Here is a 19,072-nt window from a genome sequence, read left to right on the forward strand (position 1 = left end):
ATGTATGTATGAATGCAATTGGAAGTAATATTGAAGGTGGAAAATCGCTAACTTCAGGTTCTTGTGGAGGGCTGACGTTTACAATGTACATGTACATGTATGTGTTGAGCACTCTGTTGCTATGAGCCTCATTCAATGAACTTCACACCTCACAAACTGTTTTATGAGTCTAAATTTGCAAAGCCCTCAATGTGCTCATGGACTTTATGCCATATACAAGTGTAAAGTATATCATGCAGATAGAAGAAAACCAAATAATGGAATGAAAAGACAGAACAATAGAAATCACCACTGCAGTTAAACACAGGTCAAAAATATGAACCTGTTCTAGTCCTCTAAAATGTCTTTATCAAAACACAAAGTGGGTACTTCCAGTTTTGCTGTTTATTTCCTCCTCTTTTTTCCCTCATTTTGTTTTTGTTTGAACAGTACTTCTCTTTCATCTCTTGCCCTGTGAATATTCTTGACTTATCACTTTCATTTCAGTTTCCCACATGTTTTCATAGTCAAGTGCAAATAGAAGGAGTTTAACTAGGTATAACTATAAGGATCTTCTTTTTACTTTGTGGTCACTTTTCCACTGACATAGCAGTTTCTCCAATTTCGCATCATATCTCTGTCCTTTAAAAAATATCACTTGAGTGTATAGTCTCATCCCATGTTCTACATGTTTTACTTTCTATTTCTCTTATTTTTTTTTAAGTCTACATGAACAGACACACCAAGAGGAAGAAAATGCATAGTATGTACATCAACAAATGTACAGTGGTTGCATTACTCCCGGCCATATTCCAGACGAAACACATCCAATTAAGAGGGAGTGCTCTTTCTGCAAATGTCTCTGTGGTTGAGTTGACCCTTTCAAATGCTGCGCTCTCAACACGACGCCCACAGCTCGCAGCACGCTGGCAGGCAACACAACCATTTACGAGGCGGAGTAAGAGTGACAGCGTCACGATCACTGGAGTGTGCACTTTCGGCTCCGCAGCGTCGTTGGGGAAGATATGATTACTTTCACAGTTGGGACTCGCCATCTACAATGAATTGCCCGTTATGCCTATCACCCTGGAGTACTAAGTACACCCACATGCACGGGTGTAAAAGATATATGCAACATATGTTACAACATTTCTATCGTAGAACTGGAGCGTAGGAAGCATAATGCACAAACCACAGGTCACATGTATTTTGCAGGCTCCAATCATTTTGCCCACTGTGGTTGGCTCGGAGGCTTGGCACTCAAACGTTCTCTGGATCACTTTCACTAATTGCCATCGCTATTGAACATGATATTCTGACTCCTGGCTACGATGGGTGCCTTTATGTAAGGATACAATCAAACCATTTTTTCTTTACGATACTTCTTTTTTTTTTAGAATGTGATCTCAAACAAAAACTTCTCACATCAAATAACAAATCTATGCAACATTGTGTTGTAATGAAACCTAGCAACGATGACTTTGTGGTAGGATTGCAGTTTCTGAACACTTGACCAAAACGATCCATTTCTCTGTGATTCAACTATTTTAACTTTCTCAAGTATCTGCATGCTGTCAGTGTTTCTCGCTGGACAGTTGCTTCATCTATTTCATTTGATCAAATTTTTCTTCAAAGAAAATTACACTTAATCGACTTCAGCCAACAACTTACAGAACAAGATATGAGAGTCATATATCTCTTCATATCCACATCAGACAAACTGCTTGAGTGTAGATACATGTTAAAAAGCACTTTCAGATCTGCAGAAGAACTCATTGGTACATATCTAAGTCTGAAAGTGAAGTGGAATCATGTTTCTCCTAATTATGTATCACAAATGACACTTTGCTAATCACTAAATCAGCAGATGATTTCTACTCAGGAGGGGCATGGTTTCTATTCTACTTTGCCCTTTTGCTGTGATATTCTAAAATCTCTGTACAGGCCTTGCACCCGTTCCTCCCAATTATGCAAAGAGCTTATTCTCCCATATCTCCAGTTGGGTTTGGTCTAATTTACTCCACTTTGTCGCACTATTTAGAATCTGTTTTGTCATTAACTGATATCAAGAAACACACACACACAAAAAAAAAAGAACTTAAGTATAACACAGTGTTGACCTAAAAAGTACAGCACAACACCTGCAGGATGCTAAATTTAATAAATGAGAATTGTGAAAATGTAGCATACCTACAACTGTCCACTGTCTTCTGCCCACCTGAAACTGTATGTGGAGGTACATTGTACTCGGGTCATTCGAGCATACTATTATAACCAATAACCAAAATGAAAAATCTTTGCGAAATATTTCTAAAATTTACTCTGTCAAGAGTGGATGACTTGTATGATTATGACAAACGTCCTCAAACAAACTGGGCTTCACATCAAGAAGGAAAGTTTCTACAATCTTTGCCAATTGACACCCAGTTGGCGTGTGATCCGCATAATGGATCAATTCCTACTGCTGTAAATCGAAACCAGAAATTTTCCAGTGCATGAAACTTTGCGAATTTCGCAAGGAACCAAGATTCCTGAAAGTAAAAATGCATGTGATTTGTTTTGTTTTGTTTTGTTTTGTTTTGATGCATTAAATGCAGGTGACAATTCAAGGAAGTTTCACGCTGCAAAAAAAAGGCCATTGACTCCAATTTATAAAAAGTTTCAAGCCGCGAATGTTTCTTGTTTGACGGTATCCCGTCTTCTTCCATTTCCTGTCAACAACAGTGGTGGTGAATGCCCACAGGTTTGGGGTTTTGTTTTGTTTTGTTTTTTCACCTTGCCCATTAGGCAACAGTACAACAACGACAAAGTGTCTGGACACTCACAGCATGAGCATGCATTAACCACTGACAGTGTGCAGTATAAACTTGTTGACAAGTTGTTTCTCACTAGATGAGAAGCAATGCCGTTAATTTCAATGGAAAGGGAAGGGGTGATTTTACAGACTGGCAATTTTAAATGTGGCTGTGGCGTCACTAAAGTATAGATTACTGACATTTGTGACAAAAAGCATCTCAAATAAGGAAAGGGGGCTGGGAGGAATGAAGTATGCAAAGATTGACGCCTTCTAAAACCTGACGTCAATGTGCACTTGTATTTGACATCATGTATTCACAAACACTTGGTGGAGTGTGAAGTTATAAAGGAATCTTCACATTTGTCCTTTTATTAAGTTGCTGTTGTTGTTGTTGATGATGATTTTTTTGTAGTTTGGAGTTGTTTGATTTGTTTTGTTTTTGCCCATTGCACAATGAAGATAACATCCTTTGGACAGCAGTGTCACTTTTTTTTTTTAAAGAATTTGATTCAAACTGTCAGCTAGTTTAGTTCAAAGGAGAAATTGTGACAAAGCAGTGTAATACTTCAACTAAGTGCAATATTTCAATCAGTGAAGAGTCACAATCAGTAATTTTTAATAACATACACTGTACAAACTGCGCAGTCAGAAGGCTGCAGAGAATTCAAAATTCCTTGAAAAGGGATCTTGTCTGGCATGACGGTATTTTTTGGACTGGAATGAGGGCATTTTTGTGGCCATGCATGATATGGTTTTAACCTGTTGTCAAGGGCTACTGGACAATGAATGGGTTAATGGGTTATTTGTAATTGGCACACAAACAGTCAATGACTTCTGAATCGAATATAGGCTAAAGGGACTGAGAAATTTCAATCCCCTGTTTATACTGCCCACAGCGCCAACTGATCAGCTGCAATTATCTTTCAACACCACACAATCCTTTCAATTCCATCATGTCATAGAATGCTGCAAGGGGTGGTACACATATGTCAGCATCATACACAATGCCCATTATCTCTGGGCAGTGCCACTTTTCTTGCTGTATGACTATGGGTGCATTTATCAACTCGCGAACTGGTGGAGAATTTAGGTTTTTCAATCGACTTCCAGAGAGATTTGGGCAGATGATAAACACCAAGCTGTTTTGATTATGGGGTAAGAAATGCCAAAAACAGTGCAATCTAAAATGCATTTGAGCCAGAAATACATTTCTGTAGAGATAATAAACGCAGAGTCATTTTGAAATGCGTTTATAGCTCAGACCTGTACCCACGCCAACTACATGACCTTTGCTCCTCAAGTAAAACAGCACAATGGAGAGCCTTCCTCCCTACTCGCAATAGATGATAAATGCAAGAGCTCAAGAAATGCAATCCAGAAGGCCTTTGAAATCATGTTGTGATAGTGTGTATTGAAATTATTTATGTTTCAAATATGGGAAAGACAATTAATGCAGCCTTTATTCCATGAATCAGAAAGTGGAGGGGGGGGGGAGAAGTCATCCATACCAGACATAGCTAGTTTCATCCTCTGTCGTTCAAGGCTGAAATGGACACATGGCCACAACTGAGTGACCGCATAGAGGGAGCTGCATCTAACAGCACAGCAAATGGAGATCAATATTTCATTTGATATACAGGGTGTCTCAAATAAAACTATACACTTTTGAAATGGCTGCCGAATAAGAAATATATGATTCGGGGGGAAAAGGTTTATATGTATGGATAGCTTATGGACTCAACTTTCATATGACACCAAAAAGTTACAAATAATTCATGCTTGAATGAGCAGTGCTCACTTTTGTAGAGGGTATGAAAATTAGGCTGCGCAGGAATTAGCCTTATTTGCGACAGGTGAGTCCGTTGGAGCTTACAAAACTGAAGTTGATATGATAAACTTATGATCAACTGCTATCAGTTTGGGTTTGCTGAGTGAATTTTATGGTTTATTAACCTAACTTTTATGCCTGAGTTGCATTTATGTTGTTGTAGCATTGCAAATTTCCCTGGTAGACACAGTGGTGTGTTCATGTGAGTCAGCAAAATTTTCAACAAAATGTATTTGAATAATGAATTTACATAATCCCCATCTGGTTATTAAGTAAATCAATGAGCTATTCTAGTAATCTGAAAATAACTGCAATGTGGGGCGAAGGTTTTAATTCAAGTCACAGATGTAAAAAATAAGAGTGTGTAACATGGAAATTGCAACATGTACCATCACCTCATCCTTACTCACATGAACACACCACTGAGTCTACCAGGAAAATTTGCAATGCTACAATAAAATAAATGCAACTGCAGTTTACTCAGGCATAAAAGTTTGGTTTAATAAACAATAAAATTCACTCAGCAAACCCAAACAGATCGCAATTGATAAATATTTATCATATTAACTTCAGTTTTGTAAGCTCCAACGGACTCACCTGTCGAAAATTTAAAAGGCTAATTCCTGCGCAGCCTAATTTTCATACCCTTTACAAAAGTGAGTAGTGCTCATTCAAGCATGAATTATTTGTAGACCTTTTGGTGTCATATGAAAGTTGAGTCCATAGGCTATCCATACATATAAACCTTTCCCCCCATAATTATATATTTCTTATTCGGCAGCCATTTCAAAAGTGTATAGTTTTATTTGAGACACCCTGTATAGCTAGAGCTACATACTGTGTATCCTCTATGGGAAAAATAAACCCATGGTATGTGCACTGCATTCTGAGTAAATGAATACCGACGGGATGGACCAACGGAGGCAACTACGTTCAGTATGTCCAGATCTAGTCATCAAAATTTCATTTTCCAAGTGCTTTTCTACAGTCCGTAAACTGTCACAACTCAGGGGAGCAGACAGCCATTGTGAGCAAATCATTGCTCTGCTCTCATGTATACGAAAGCATTCATACACCACTGGCATTTATGACCATCAAAATGCTATTATGTACTCTTTCCCAACCACTACTACTGTAATATTCTAGTCCAGCCAATTTGTATTCTTTTCTGAAGTGTATCCCAGTGATGTGAGACCAACATGCAGTCAAATTTTTGACGTGCCAGTTTTACTCTGTCTGAGGAAAACCATCAAAATTTATCAGCACTTACACTATGAGAGGCTCTTGGATACAGGTTGCAAAAGCTGGTGATATTTTACACCCTTTCTGTCAGTACACATTGAGTCAATATCAGTTTGGGGTTTGTTTTCTTTCTTTTCCCCCTACAGTGAGATATTCTGCTGAATGCAAATCACATCTCAAACTCACTTTGAAGTCAGTTCTGCAAAATACACATAAACATAATGCTTAAGGCTATAAAGTCCTCCACAGAACGAGTTCCTCCCACACACACACAATGAGATGAACAAACTAAAATCAATACCCTGTAATTTCCTCAAATGCTACCGTTCGGTGACGACAGCACCGGATGGAGCTTTTTATGCGAGCCCACAGATGAGACTGCAATTAGAGCGAGGTACCATTTTCTCGTTATCTTACACACCAGCAAATCCTGATGGCATTTTCAATCTTAACTTGCAGCAAACTTACCCAAGAATGAAGCCATTTTGCAGTATACAACACGCTTGGTCTCCTTCTACATCCAGTATGCAGGGGAAAGTGTGTGCGGAGAGAACCGTCTCTCAATCATGAATATTAATTGCCATATGGGCACGCTGCCTTCAACACTTAGCGTTTAGGCTGATGGCGCACCACTAGTCTGGCAGATTCAGACCTTATTCAGTGAATCATTGCACTGACATGTCGCCCTAAAAAGTTTGTGTCAGGGTACTAACTTGACACTAAAAATACACAAATGAGTCTTCTCCTTTTTGTTTGTTTGTCAGCATGTAAACATAAATACCCTATGATGGGACCCATCTGAGTGGGAACAATGAAATCAAAACACTGAATGTGGAATATTCCCTAGAACTTGAACAGTCTTCAGCAAATGTATTTTTTCACAACAAAACCAAGACTTTGTATCCAGGAATATTATGAGTACTGTACATTTGACAATGGGAATTACATGACCAAAACAGCTACCTGAAACTGAAGATTCAAGAATATGCAGCTTTCTAGATCATGGGCTATTACTCAAACTGTTTTTATTTTCTTCTTAATACGATTTACATGTGTTAGTGCAACTGATTGACAAATTTGTCAATAAGTTGCAATGAAAAACATCTCGACGGAAGAATTTCACTAATTTAAATAATTATGATTTACCTGGTTGTAACATGAATATTCAGTGGTCTGATATTTCATCAAGTCAAGTACCTCCATGTTATGTTATGTTTATAAATATACCTCCACGTCTAGCCTTTCCTTTCATACGTATACATTTACAGATGTTACTGAATCACTAATTTTGTAATTTATGAGATGAGTTTGTGTGTCTGTCTGTCTGTATTTGTCTGTATCTGTGTGTGCATGTGTGTGGGTGGCTGAGTCCATGTGTGTATCATTATTTGTATACCTCTTGAGGTGTTGCTCTTGAATGGCCTCTTTCCTACTAAATTTGAGTTTTATCTGGAGTTGAAGGATTTTCTTTTAATTACAGATGGGCATTCACTACCCAGGTTTGTCTTTGACTCTTTCTTTTTTTTTTTTTCCTTCTTTTTTTTTTGGGGGGGGGGAGGAGGGCTTTTCTATCTGTTAACACAATGTCAAGAATGCTTGTTGCTACATTGCAGATATTCAGTGCTATCAAGGAAGCATGAGCATTCGTGCGATTCATCCTTGTTGCATGTAGACTTCAAGATGCTGATCAAATGCCAAGTACTTTCCCCCAACTGTTTGCAACAGTACTGATTCTGAAGTACACCAATATGGCACACAAATCTAGCAAACATCAAATCTATAAATGTGCAGGGCCTCTGCTGAAGACTAGCCATCTATTTGAAGGGGTGTGGCTTACAACACACTCGATACAATGAAGCATTAAGTGCAGGGTAAGGAATACCTTTGGGCTTTATGAGACTGTATGTAACATATGGTGGTCTAAACACTCTGTGAAAAAGCCAAACCCAAGGGATTGAAGGATGAACTCCTCTGCGAAGTAATCTATTAAAAGGTGGAGAACATGTTACTGTAAATGAGGGCTAAAGAAGGCAATATTCATAAAAATATGGTCTTTCACTCTGCAATTACATGCAATATATTATGCCACAATGTAGACATCTCATGTTATGGGCCCAGTTATCCACCAGATGGGTTCATCTGTTTTATCCTCATTCCCAAGTTATGTTAAACTGCACATCAACAGCAATGGTCAATGTATAACATCCACTCCATTTGAATTTCCACCTAGACTGTGCATAATGAAATCAACAGCATTCATATCTTGAGAAGATAAAACAGATATGCTGTCTCTTCATTTGTGTATCATTTCATAAGGACCATTGAATGATAACTCACCAGCGGAGGAATGGATGGTAAAGTGCAATACATCATGCTGTATTTTTTTTTCAAGCAACAACATCATCATTGAATTACACCTCATAACTCTTCCATTAATCACATCAACTGCAACCCCTGAAGTGGTTGGGGCGATGAAGGGGGGGGGGGGGGTTGTAGATGGTAAAGGGTTAGATGGGAAGGGGTAGATGGGGGGGGGGGGTAAGGAAACTATTGTACAGTCTGCAGCTCACTTGCACGCACTGCAGAATGCCAATAATGCACAACCACCTGTCTGTAGGGAGAACCAACCTCATCTGACTGTGGGATACTATGCAAACTACCCCCTGATGAATTCTGCATCCCTGCCAGCAGGAGGCGTCAGCTCTCCTGTCCCACTGCATGATGGGACATTCTACAACAGGAAGTCTCCCTGGCCTGACTCAATTTTGATGATGACGATAATGTATTGAGACACAAACATAATGCATAGATCTGTGCTACCCTACAACATGAACATGTATGGGTATTCACTTGCTTTCCATAGCTGCAAGTGAGCTTTGCTAAACAGCAATTCTAGCTAGGGGAAGGGAACATATGGTACACACTTTCATGCTTCATTGCTTTTCCATGCATTTGTTGATGTGATCTCCACTTTTGACTTGAGTATATTTTATTCATGGAATATTTCATGAAAATAAAATGTATTACAAGGTGGTCTAGCAGAAGAGGCACGCTACCCTACTTTGTCATAGCACCTTTCACACCGCACCCTAAGAGACGCGCATCCATTGCCGTCAATCGACCACATTAGGGCTGTTTCTCTCCAAGTGGGTTCTGACGTAGGTAATTTGCGAATCTGGGACGTTGACTGCGCTGATTTCACCGGACTTTGGGGTCAAACTACCACAATAAGACAGCATCATTGCACAGTATACTGTTGATTGGGGACATTTCAGTTTGACATACATTTCATTCACATCTCTTGGTAGAATTGAGGCAGATAGAGCGAAAAGTTTTATTGACACTCAGAAAAGCATTTTTTTTTTTTTTGGTACTCAAGAGAGGCCCTATTAAAATGCATGAACATACACACAATTAATGCATCTTCATCATAAACATGATATGTATGATAGGTTTCTCCTTAATACAACTACGCACAGTTGTATATATCCTGTCTGTACATTAAGGAAACCTCCACTATGACCACTTAAATGTCCACAACAGTTAAACACATTCATACACTGTAGATACAAAGGAAAAACGTGCCTTGAGGAAGAAGCTTCTGTGGATGCCACAGCAATGCATAGTAAATATACATGTAGCATCCACGACTTTAATTTAAAGACGGCATGTGGAGAGTGTAACAGTAACAAGGAACAGTATGGCTCTCTTCTGTTTAATAAAATTTGCTAAATACTACAAAACTGCAAATTTACGAACTGATTTGTCAAAGCTATTGATTTTTCTATTGAAATCCAAAGACATGCTTTCCTGGCAGCTACATGATACCTGTAAATGTGTATTCAGTGGTACACATAATACACACACATCTAGCAGCCCATACCAACTCATACATATTTTCCAGTTGTAACTATGTGCTTCATGCTAATTGCCTACGGAAATAGATCTCAAATGCGATAACTCGCGCTTCACTGCTTTCGTATTACAATCAACAACAAAGAACTGTTCCTGAAGTGACAAAGTTGGCAAAACATTATGATCACGAGACTACTGTGCTTGGCCTTTGGGGAATCAATATTTTTGACACCGAGACAAGAAAAAAAAAAGAGAGAGGGAGAAATAGTCAAATTCAATAACAAATGCTAGCCATCATCTCTACCTAGTCTGCTTTCAGTAAAGGCATGATGCCGCAGGTTTCACCAACAGACACCTGATATTATCGTATTATCTCAACGAAGATCATAAATCACTCTGCCAGCAGTAGTCAAGGACACAAGACTCACTCCTGCAAGATGGTAACAACTTGTACACTGCTGTCATTTCCCAAATATTCTCAGTCATTTTCTCCCCCTCCCCCCCCCCCCCTTTTATAGTAGTTATCCATGTTGATCACGGGACTAAGGTGTGAATTCATTGGTTGACAACGTATAGAGACAACACCAGAGAAAACTTGAGAAGAGCAAGATAGATACTAACAGCAATTGGTATAGTCCTGGCAGTTTGCAACTCACATTTAATGAATTCACAGATACCTGGTAAGTATTACTGAAAGCAATTTCAAAATAACCATCATGGCTGCATATATCGGAGTAATGACTCAATTTGTTTGGCAATATATTGATAACAAATTTCTTTGGTTTGTTTTGTTTTGTTTTGTTTAATGCTAGTGTGTACAAAGTAATTTCTCACTTTTTTTTATGCCCTTTGGGCACTCAGACTGAGTGGTAAAGGGCAATACAAATATCCCTTACTATTATTATTAATTTTTTTTAGAGCTTGGCTATTCTGTAATGCTTATGGGATATCATTGTGACTTGGGCTAATAGTGTACACAGTATACAATTTATTTCACTGTTTTCAATTTCAAGTGGACTGATAAATAGCACAATCAATGACTCACAAATATTTTGCCTTCCCTAACATATCAACATCAACTTTCTTTCTTTGAAAGGAACGATACTTCTCTCGTTTATGTCAATGCTGTTATCAGTAGTGAATTTCACCACTCATGAAACTGTCTCACAACTCTCAACATAGTGAAATGCATGTATACTGTTTACCTGTGAAACCTGTGTGGTTTTCTTACTAACAGTTTTTACTGTAATTGCTGGGAACATGCCCCTCTTTGGAAATGCTACAGACACCTCAAAAAAAAAAAAAAAAAGCTAAATACAAAATAAACTTAACGTAATCTTTCTCTGCATGCAAAAGCTAATAGGAGCAAGTGCACTTTCATCACATCACTGAGACAATGACATCCGTCCTTTTGCCACTGATTGGGAGCATTGTCCTGGAAAAGCCATCACCCATCTGGATATGGCAGCTTTTTCATGCTCTGCCTGGGCAAGTCTCCATAGGGTGTCATATACAGCGTAGATAAATATGTAAATGGCATGCAAGCCCACAGACCTCAATTGTGGTGCTAACTGATCAAAGACCCCGTTTACAGTGCGGGGCTGGGCCGAGCCGCGGCCGAGCCCAGCCTCAATTGCGAGGCCGGGCCCCGCAATTTTGTCCGTTTACACTGCCGGGCTCGGCCGCGCTTTTGATTCAAACCTTTCAATATTTTGTCGTAGTGGCGCTCTGCTTATAAACAAATGCAATTTGGTATTGTCTGGTTCTCAGACCCTTCGCCAAATGAATTCCGTGGAGACGAAGTCGCCGTTCGGGCAAAGACCTTTGCCGAAGGAAAGAATCCTTTGCACGACAAAACCACCTTAGACTATACTAGTTTTCGACGTTAAGGGGATTAATATCCTGAATAGCGAAAGATACATGCAGAGGGTTTGGAAGCCAGACTAAAATTGGCCGCGCAATTGGCCGCGCATTTGGCCCAGTTTGCGTTTACACCAAGAAAAGGCCGGGCTCGGCCGCGGCCGAGCCGCGGCCGAGACCACCTCCAGAGCGAGGCCAAATGCGAGGCCAATTTTGGCCTCGCATTTGGCCTTTTGCGCGTTTACACTGAAGCGGGGCTGGGCATGGCCGCGGCCAAGCCGCGGCCAAGCCTCGCACTGTAAACGGGGTCTATGATAGCTAGTTTCCATCGTGAATCCTCTCATCACCAAAGGAAGAGGTGCAGAAATGTCCTGTGGCAGACATTGAGCCGTTAACATCTCAATCACCAGGCTAAAATACACAAGACTGCCCCGATCACTTTTCTGGTTTTGCAAATTGTGCACTGCTGCCTGATGAGCTTCACGGCAGCTCGAGCAGAGTTTTATTTTGGAACCCGCTGTGTACATGATTACATCTGAGCTTTCCTCCCTTTGCCACTGTATTGCAGCACTGATCATTTTGCAGCATGTGCTGCATGACTACCAGTGTCCCTTTAAGTCTCAGAAACATAGGATTTGATTAGGAACTGAGACAGAATGGAGGAAATGAAAGATGAGGTATAAGTGTACAGCATTCATGTTCTAAGTTTTCATCCTTTATCATTTTGTCCCTATAGGGTTTGTTTGGTTAGATTTCTGTCGTGGATACAGTATATGCCTCAGATTTGTACACTAAGCCAGTTCACAGTTCCTGCATGTATCTGAGCATGTGCAGAGCTGTAGAGGTAATTGCAGACTTTCTCTTGAAATTGCCTTGAAAGAGAGGTATTTAAAAAATGGATAGGTCTTCATGATACTATATATCATAAATATTCATGTCATGAACTACCTACCATAGTGCCTTATATCAGAAATTACATCATTATGGGAATGTGTATTACTCTGTACACTTGTATTTAAAACAAATAAGCAAAAGCTGAAAATTCAGCATTTTCATGCAAATTACTTCTTTCTACTTGGCTGTTTTAGACTGCCATTCTGATTATAACTATATGATATATTATTCATTTTTTAAAAGTGTGGTTCTGAAGTCATTGCAGACCATTGCTAACTGTGAACTGCCTTTCAACACAAACAACCAATTCTTTTATTAACTCTTTATGTGCCACGTTTACATGCCCGACTCAGTGGACGGTGTGCCAACTTCGCATATTTTGCTCAAACGCGCAAACCCATCCAAACCAATCGATAAATCGCCAAATGCCCCAATACAATGAAAACGTTTCTCGCGATTCTGTTCCTCTCACACATAGCTTGCATTTTATGTAGTGATTGACTAGCAAGTGGTGTTCCCTACTGAATTTGTGTGTATATTCTGAGTTTCTACCACTGTTTTGTGTGCAAAAGTCATGCCTTTGTAAACGATAATGTAGCTACTGGTCATTTGAAAGAAAAGCAATCATAGATTTGTTATACACTTTACATCAAAGAAAAGCTTGACATTTTCTTTACAACTTTACTCACTACATGTCCAGCTTAACAGAAATCTATAAAATTTACATAGATTTGAAAAACAGAATGTTTTCTCAAAGTGTGACTACGTTGCTGTCTCAGTATAATGTGGCACACAGGTGGTTTCCACCATAGCACATACAAGAGTTAAAAGACACAATTCATTTTTCATTATATACAGCATAAAACAATACAAAACTAGAAATGTCGCTATGGCGACTAGTATGCCTCCGCCATAATGCATGATTCTTCTAATAGGTCTATAGTACATGTGGACAATGTGTGATTACATTTGCACAAAATTGGCAAAATATTGAAATGACATGTTTGTCACAAATGTGTTGAATGTTCACCTTCCTTGACCTGTTTAATTGGATGAATAGGAGAGCATGTATTTGGGGATTTAAGAAATTTGACTTGACTTTGACCCTTGCATAAGTTTATGCATTGAGTAATTTTCAAGGTATGGAGAAAAAGTGCAATTTCTGTATTGAACAGTAAATTGTTCTCATTTTCATCTGGCCTTTGACCCTAAGATTTGTAAGAGAATCACTGTCAGGCAGAACATACATAAATACGTACTAGTTAAGTTTCAAGATAACTTGAGCCACTTCCGAGATATGGAGAAAGAAGTAAGTTCAGCATTTTCACTTGATCTTTGACCTTCTTGGCAAAAAAAAAAAAATCCCAGAGAATCTCTATTGGGTTATACATGCATACACCAAGTTTTAAAATAATGATCCTGCTGGCATTGCATACATAAGGGAATTAGTAAAATTTTGAAGTACTGCCCTTGACCTTTGACCCCATGAACCCGAAATTCCCTAGATAACCACTGCCCGTCAGTACATGCTTATATACTATGTTCCATGAAGATACCTTGAACAATTTCCAAGATACGGAGAAAAAAGTGACATTTCAACATTTTTACTTGACCTTTAACCTTTGACCTCATGACCCAAACTTTCACCAGAGAATCTTAATTGGGTAATACATGTATACACTAAGTTTAAAGAAAATATCTTCAGGCATTGCACAGATATGGGGGAAATAGTGAAATTTTAAGCATTTGACCTTGACCTTTTGACCTTTGACCGTGAGCATGTGCACCCAAAAGTTGATAGGCACAACTTCACCCCCTAATACACATACATGCCAAGTTTCATTAGGATACCTCAAAAGGTTTTTTAGTTACGCTGTCCACAAAATTCATTACGGACGGACGGACGGACAACCCGAAAAACATAATGCCTCCGGCACCACTTTGTGGCGGAGGCATAAAAAGAAGGTGCAAAGTCAAATCAAGCAAAAAAAAAAAAGACAAAAATTAACAAGAAAATAGCTAACTGGTAATCACGACCTGTCAGTCAGTTAACATCTTGATAAGATAACCCTTAGTTTTGATTGCATTTGCACAAAATTACATTAAGACCTCCTTTATGTCACAATGATTTATTGACCACTTGGCTTCACAATGCACCTGCTTGTTCCAAAGTAAAAAGAAACTATACTCCTATTTATTCTGATATGGAACAACTAAATTTCTAAAAACTCTAGTCTGTGGAACGGTATATGTACATGCTCATGATAATATGTCATAAAAAATTCATAATCTATTTGATATGATTTGTCCCATGCTTTCTGTGACAAAACATTCATAACAACTGTATCATTTTCTTTTTAACTGTTCAGTACTATTAAGCACACAATTATGAGGAGCTCTTGAAGTGCAGAAAAGATTTCATTCAGTGTTTTATAAATTAATATATTATCTCACAAATTGACTATAATATATACAAGTAGATGTTTTTTATTGACCATTTTGGATAATTTTTACTTGTATCAACCAATTTCTGTGAGAAACACGTACACACACACGTACACACACACACAAACACACACGCAACAGATTGTTATTGACACCTTGTTGCTGTTCTCAGGCCAAATCCTCGCAAAGACCGCGTCATGACCTCTCACCTTTGACACTGTTGAGCTTGTTGCCTAGAATCATTTTAGCTGCCATGCCCGCCATGTTGAATTCTTGTCTTTGTTGACTTTCTCAGTCTTCCTGGGAGAGAAGAGTGTGTCTTGATTTATCGCACCTTGCCTGCAGGTTTTTGATAACCACAGAAAGTAAGAGAAAACATCAAAATGCTAAAGTTCGAAAAGAACAAGGCTATGAGATGATAAGATGACACAGAAAGGGTTTACGTTGTATCTCTTCAGACAAAGTTGTTTTCAGTATATTTTGTCATTTTTTTTTTGCAGCTTTTTTTTTTTTGCATTACACTTCACATTTGTGAATGGAGTACATCCATCTTCTGCATAAAAAATAAGAATGCATGTGTGCAGTGAGACTAAACCGCAGTCTTACTGCTTTTATTTCATAATTTTTTTTTTCCCCTCTGTTTTTACCTCAGGCAGTGTTTCCATGTTGAAGTACACAGCACGAGCGACAGTCAATTCAAGTCAGAAACTGGTTACTTGGCTGCAGCTTGTGACCTACATCTCCCCACCCACCATCAATCATTCCAACCTGGTGACAGATTTTCCACTCTAACTCTGCTACATGTACATGCAGTGCATTTTGCTCTCTTATGTTTTAAAGGGATGGTACAGTATTGGTGGAGATGAGGACTGGGCTTTTAACTTTTGGCAAGATACCAAGAAACCACTTACGAAATAGTACAGAGCATACCATTCTAAGAGGAATTCAAAGTTTATTTGATGAAAATCGATTTTGGAATGGCCGAGTGCAATATTTTGCCAACTTTTCTTCCATCATATCTTGGTATTCTTTACCTGGTTATTGTATACTCTTTTCATTCTGCATCATTTTTCTTTAATATGAAACCTTTTTTTTTTTTTTGTTATCAAAGAAAGCAAAAGGTATTATGTTTTTTGTCAAAAAATGAAATAGAATTTGAATTGAATTGAATTGAACTGAATTGAATTGGTCCTTGATAAAAGAAAACATGTATGCAAAAAGAGTTTATTCATTGTTGTAAAAATTATATTCAGAGATCATCAGTACAGCAGGGCTGCACACTAACCCATTTTTTCCATATTTTACTGGTCCATTCCTGAAAAAGTTACTGGTCTGACAGTGATTTTTACGGGTCAGGGATTGTCAGACCAGTGCCAGTGTGCAGTCTTGAGTACAGTCAACGCAGTGTGCCTAGGTCCATTTCTATACATCTCTCTTTAAAGTCTATGAATGCAAAGGTGCATTCATATTGAAATTACTGTGGCATTATTTACCACAGTAATTTGTTGTTGCCATTCCTATTTTAGCAAAATAAGACAGTAATCATAAGCACCAATGTATTTCATTTAATACAATTTTCATTTAGAAAATATAATGGTATGGGGGGGGGAGATAGGAAGTATGTCAGGTCACAACAGAAATTTGCAGCAGTGGGGAGAATGGTACGTTATTTCGCAACAGGATGCACACTGAAATGTTGGATGCGTAATTCGCGTGAAGTTTGAGTCACCACTCCATAAAACACCACGGTATTTCGCAAGGTATTTGCGTTAACAAAACAACATACCGCACTTAACACCACAGTATTTCACCCTATTCTGTGTGAATGGCCCTCATGTCTGCTTTTCCCTCTTCTCCATACACATCTGCAGTTTTTATGTAAACGAGATTACTCAAGAAGGGCGCATACATTGTACATAAAATATCTGCGCCCTACATCTACAGGTACATTGCGTGTAAACCTGTACACTTGCCCCATATTGATAGAAGTATCAAATGCCACTTGCTCAATATGAGGGGTGGGGACGGGAGTAGGAGAATGATATTCATCAATGTAGGCAAAAACTAGGATGATAGTATATGATGGCACAATGATTGCAGTATGAAAGTACAGTGTATATTCTATAAACAGAGAACTCTCTATGACACGTGTGTACATTCAGGTCAACTCTTCAAATTTGTACAGCCATCTTTCATTACATGGCCTAAATTCTCTTATCTTAGTCCCTCTTACCACTGCTTGCCTGCTAGCTTTTTTTCTCCCCTCTTTCCCTCTCTTATCTCTCTATCTCTCTCTCTATCTCTCACCCTCTCCCCTCTAATATCATGCCCTGCCACTGTCTCGTCAGGCCCGAGCTTTCTTGGCCAGATAACGAGATGTACGTCGACAAAATGCAATCAGTGCAGCTCTGCTGGGGACAAGATGACCGGGGTCGTGTCACAGTCCCTGCCAGTACTTCAAACAGCCCCTCATCCCTGGGTAAACAACGGGGAGGATGCCAGCCGGAGTGCCCATGCTTATGAGACTAGACATCCTTCTCCTCTCCTGACTTAAAGGACAAGTCCACCTTCATAGACAGGTGGATTGAGTGAATGCAGCAATAACACATCAGTGAGAATTTGAGGAAAATCAGACAATCCATTCAAAAGTTATGAATCCTTGAAGTTTCTGCTCAGTCACTGCTGGACAAGAAGTCTACTAGAGCTTGTGATATCATATGCGCAAAATGATGTAAGAAAAATATTAGGAAAATTCAACATATTTTCACTTTTCTTTCATAATAAAAGAACACCTGACTTGCCTCTTTCAGAAGGTAGAGGTAATAATATGACCCTTTACATACGTCAGTGATATGTCCAGCAAATGTGCACTTTATTTCAAAAAAATAAACTTTTGCGAAATTCTCTGTACACTTTCCTCATATCGTTCTATGCATGTGACATTATGCATCACCGTAGTAGTCTTCTCATCCAGCAGTGACTGCGCAGATACTTTCAAAATTCATAACTTCTGAACAGATTGTCCAATTTTCTACCAATTCTCACTGGTGTATTACATTAATATTGCTGCATTCACTCAATCCACATGTCTATGAAGGTGGACTTGTCCTTAAACTCTGGCCAATCTCCAATGTTCCCCTCCGCCCCCACCTCCCCCCCCCCCCCCACCCCCCGACATTTGCTTCTCATGTCAATTCGAGCATTCATATCTCTTTTTTTTTTTTTTTTACTTTCTCATCCCCCCTTTTTTTGTGTGTGTGTCCTGCTTGTGGAAATCAACATTTCCTAACAGGAATATTTTGACCAGGGTGCACAACTGGGCTTTAAACATCATATTCAATGTACAGATGGTCAAGTTCTGCTTATCTTTTTTCCCCCATGATGACTAAAAGTAGTTTTGAAAGATACTGATCATTACATTCATAAATAACATTTAATTTGCTACACTCCATAATTTCCCTACAATCTATCTCATGCAGTTCCATGACATTTGCTCCTGGGACAATTGCTCCCATGAAATATCTGCACACTAAGCCAAACATGGATTCTACCCCCAAACACAACCCTAACCCTAATCCTTATCCTCACATAGAACTAAACCTACATGTAAATCCCTATCACAACCCTACCCTAAGTCCTTGGAGAAAAGACCGGAGCAATTTTGTCACAGGAGCAAATGTCATACCACCATCTTGTGCATACTTGTCAACCCTGAAATTTAATTAATCTTCTGCGTGCCACATTCATTTCTTGTCCATAGGTTTGTGTGTGGAATTTGTGCACATTTGACTAATTGGCACAGAGAGAGTTTACAAGAATACATCTCTCACACCAACTACATGTACAAGGTGTATGTACTATTACCAGGTTTTCACAAAATCATGAATACAAGTTGAATCACATGTACATGCTTATTCCTTCCTGAAAATAGATAAACATAAAGATATTCCTTTCATAGGAATGGTTGGCAGGTATGTCTGCTAGGTGCTCTCTAGAAATTTCCATTTGCTTATCATCAGCATTCTGTCATTTTGTAGTGTTAAGAAGATACATAATCTAGGAAGTTACCATTAAAGGATGTTTGCACAGATTCAACATTAGATCATCTCATTCTTTTAGGCTTCTCAAATTCTTATGCACAGGCTTGCAAAACAAAAAGTGCTGTCTACAGA

At 38.9% G+C, this 19,072-nt stretch overlaps 1 protein-coding gene across 1 annotated transcript in view; it reads right to left on the reverse strand.

Annotated features, from left to right (window-relative positions):
• The window catches only part of LOC140241783 (putative complexin-1), a 71,050-nt gene that overhangs the window by 39,627 nt on the left and 12,351 nt on the right, over nt 1-19,072 (reverse strand). Inside the window, exon 2 of the mRNA XM_072321535.1 lies at nt 15,110-15,239. Coding sequence (XP_072177636.1) covers nt 15,110-15,164 — 55 coding nt within the window. The 5' untranslated portion in view covers nt 15,165-15,239. The remainder of the gene's footprint in view (nt 1-15,109; nt 15,240-19,072) is intronic.

Source organism: Diadema setosum, chromosome 18 (assembly GCF_964275005.1).
Source record: "Diadema setosum chromosome 18, eeDiaSeto1, whole genome shotgun sequence".
Classification (NCBI taxonomy): Eukaryota; Metazoa; Echinodermata; class Echinoidea; order Diadematoida; family Diadematidae; genus Diadema; species Diadema setosum.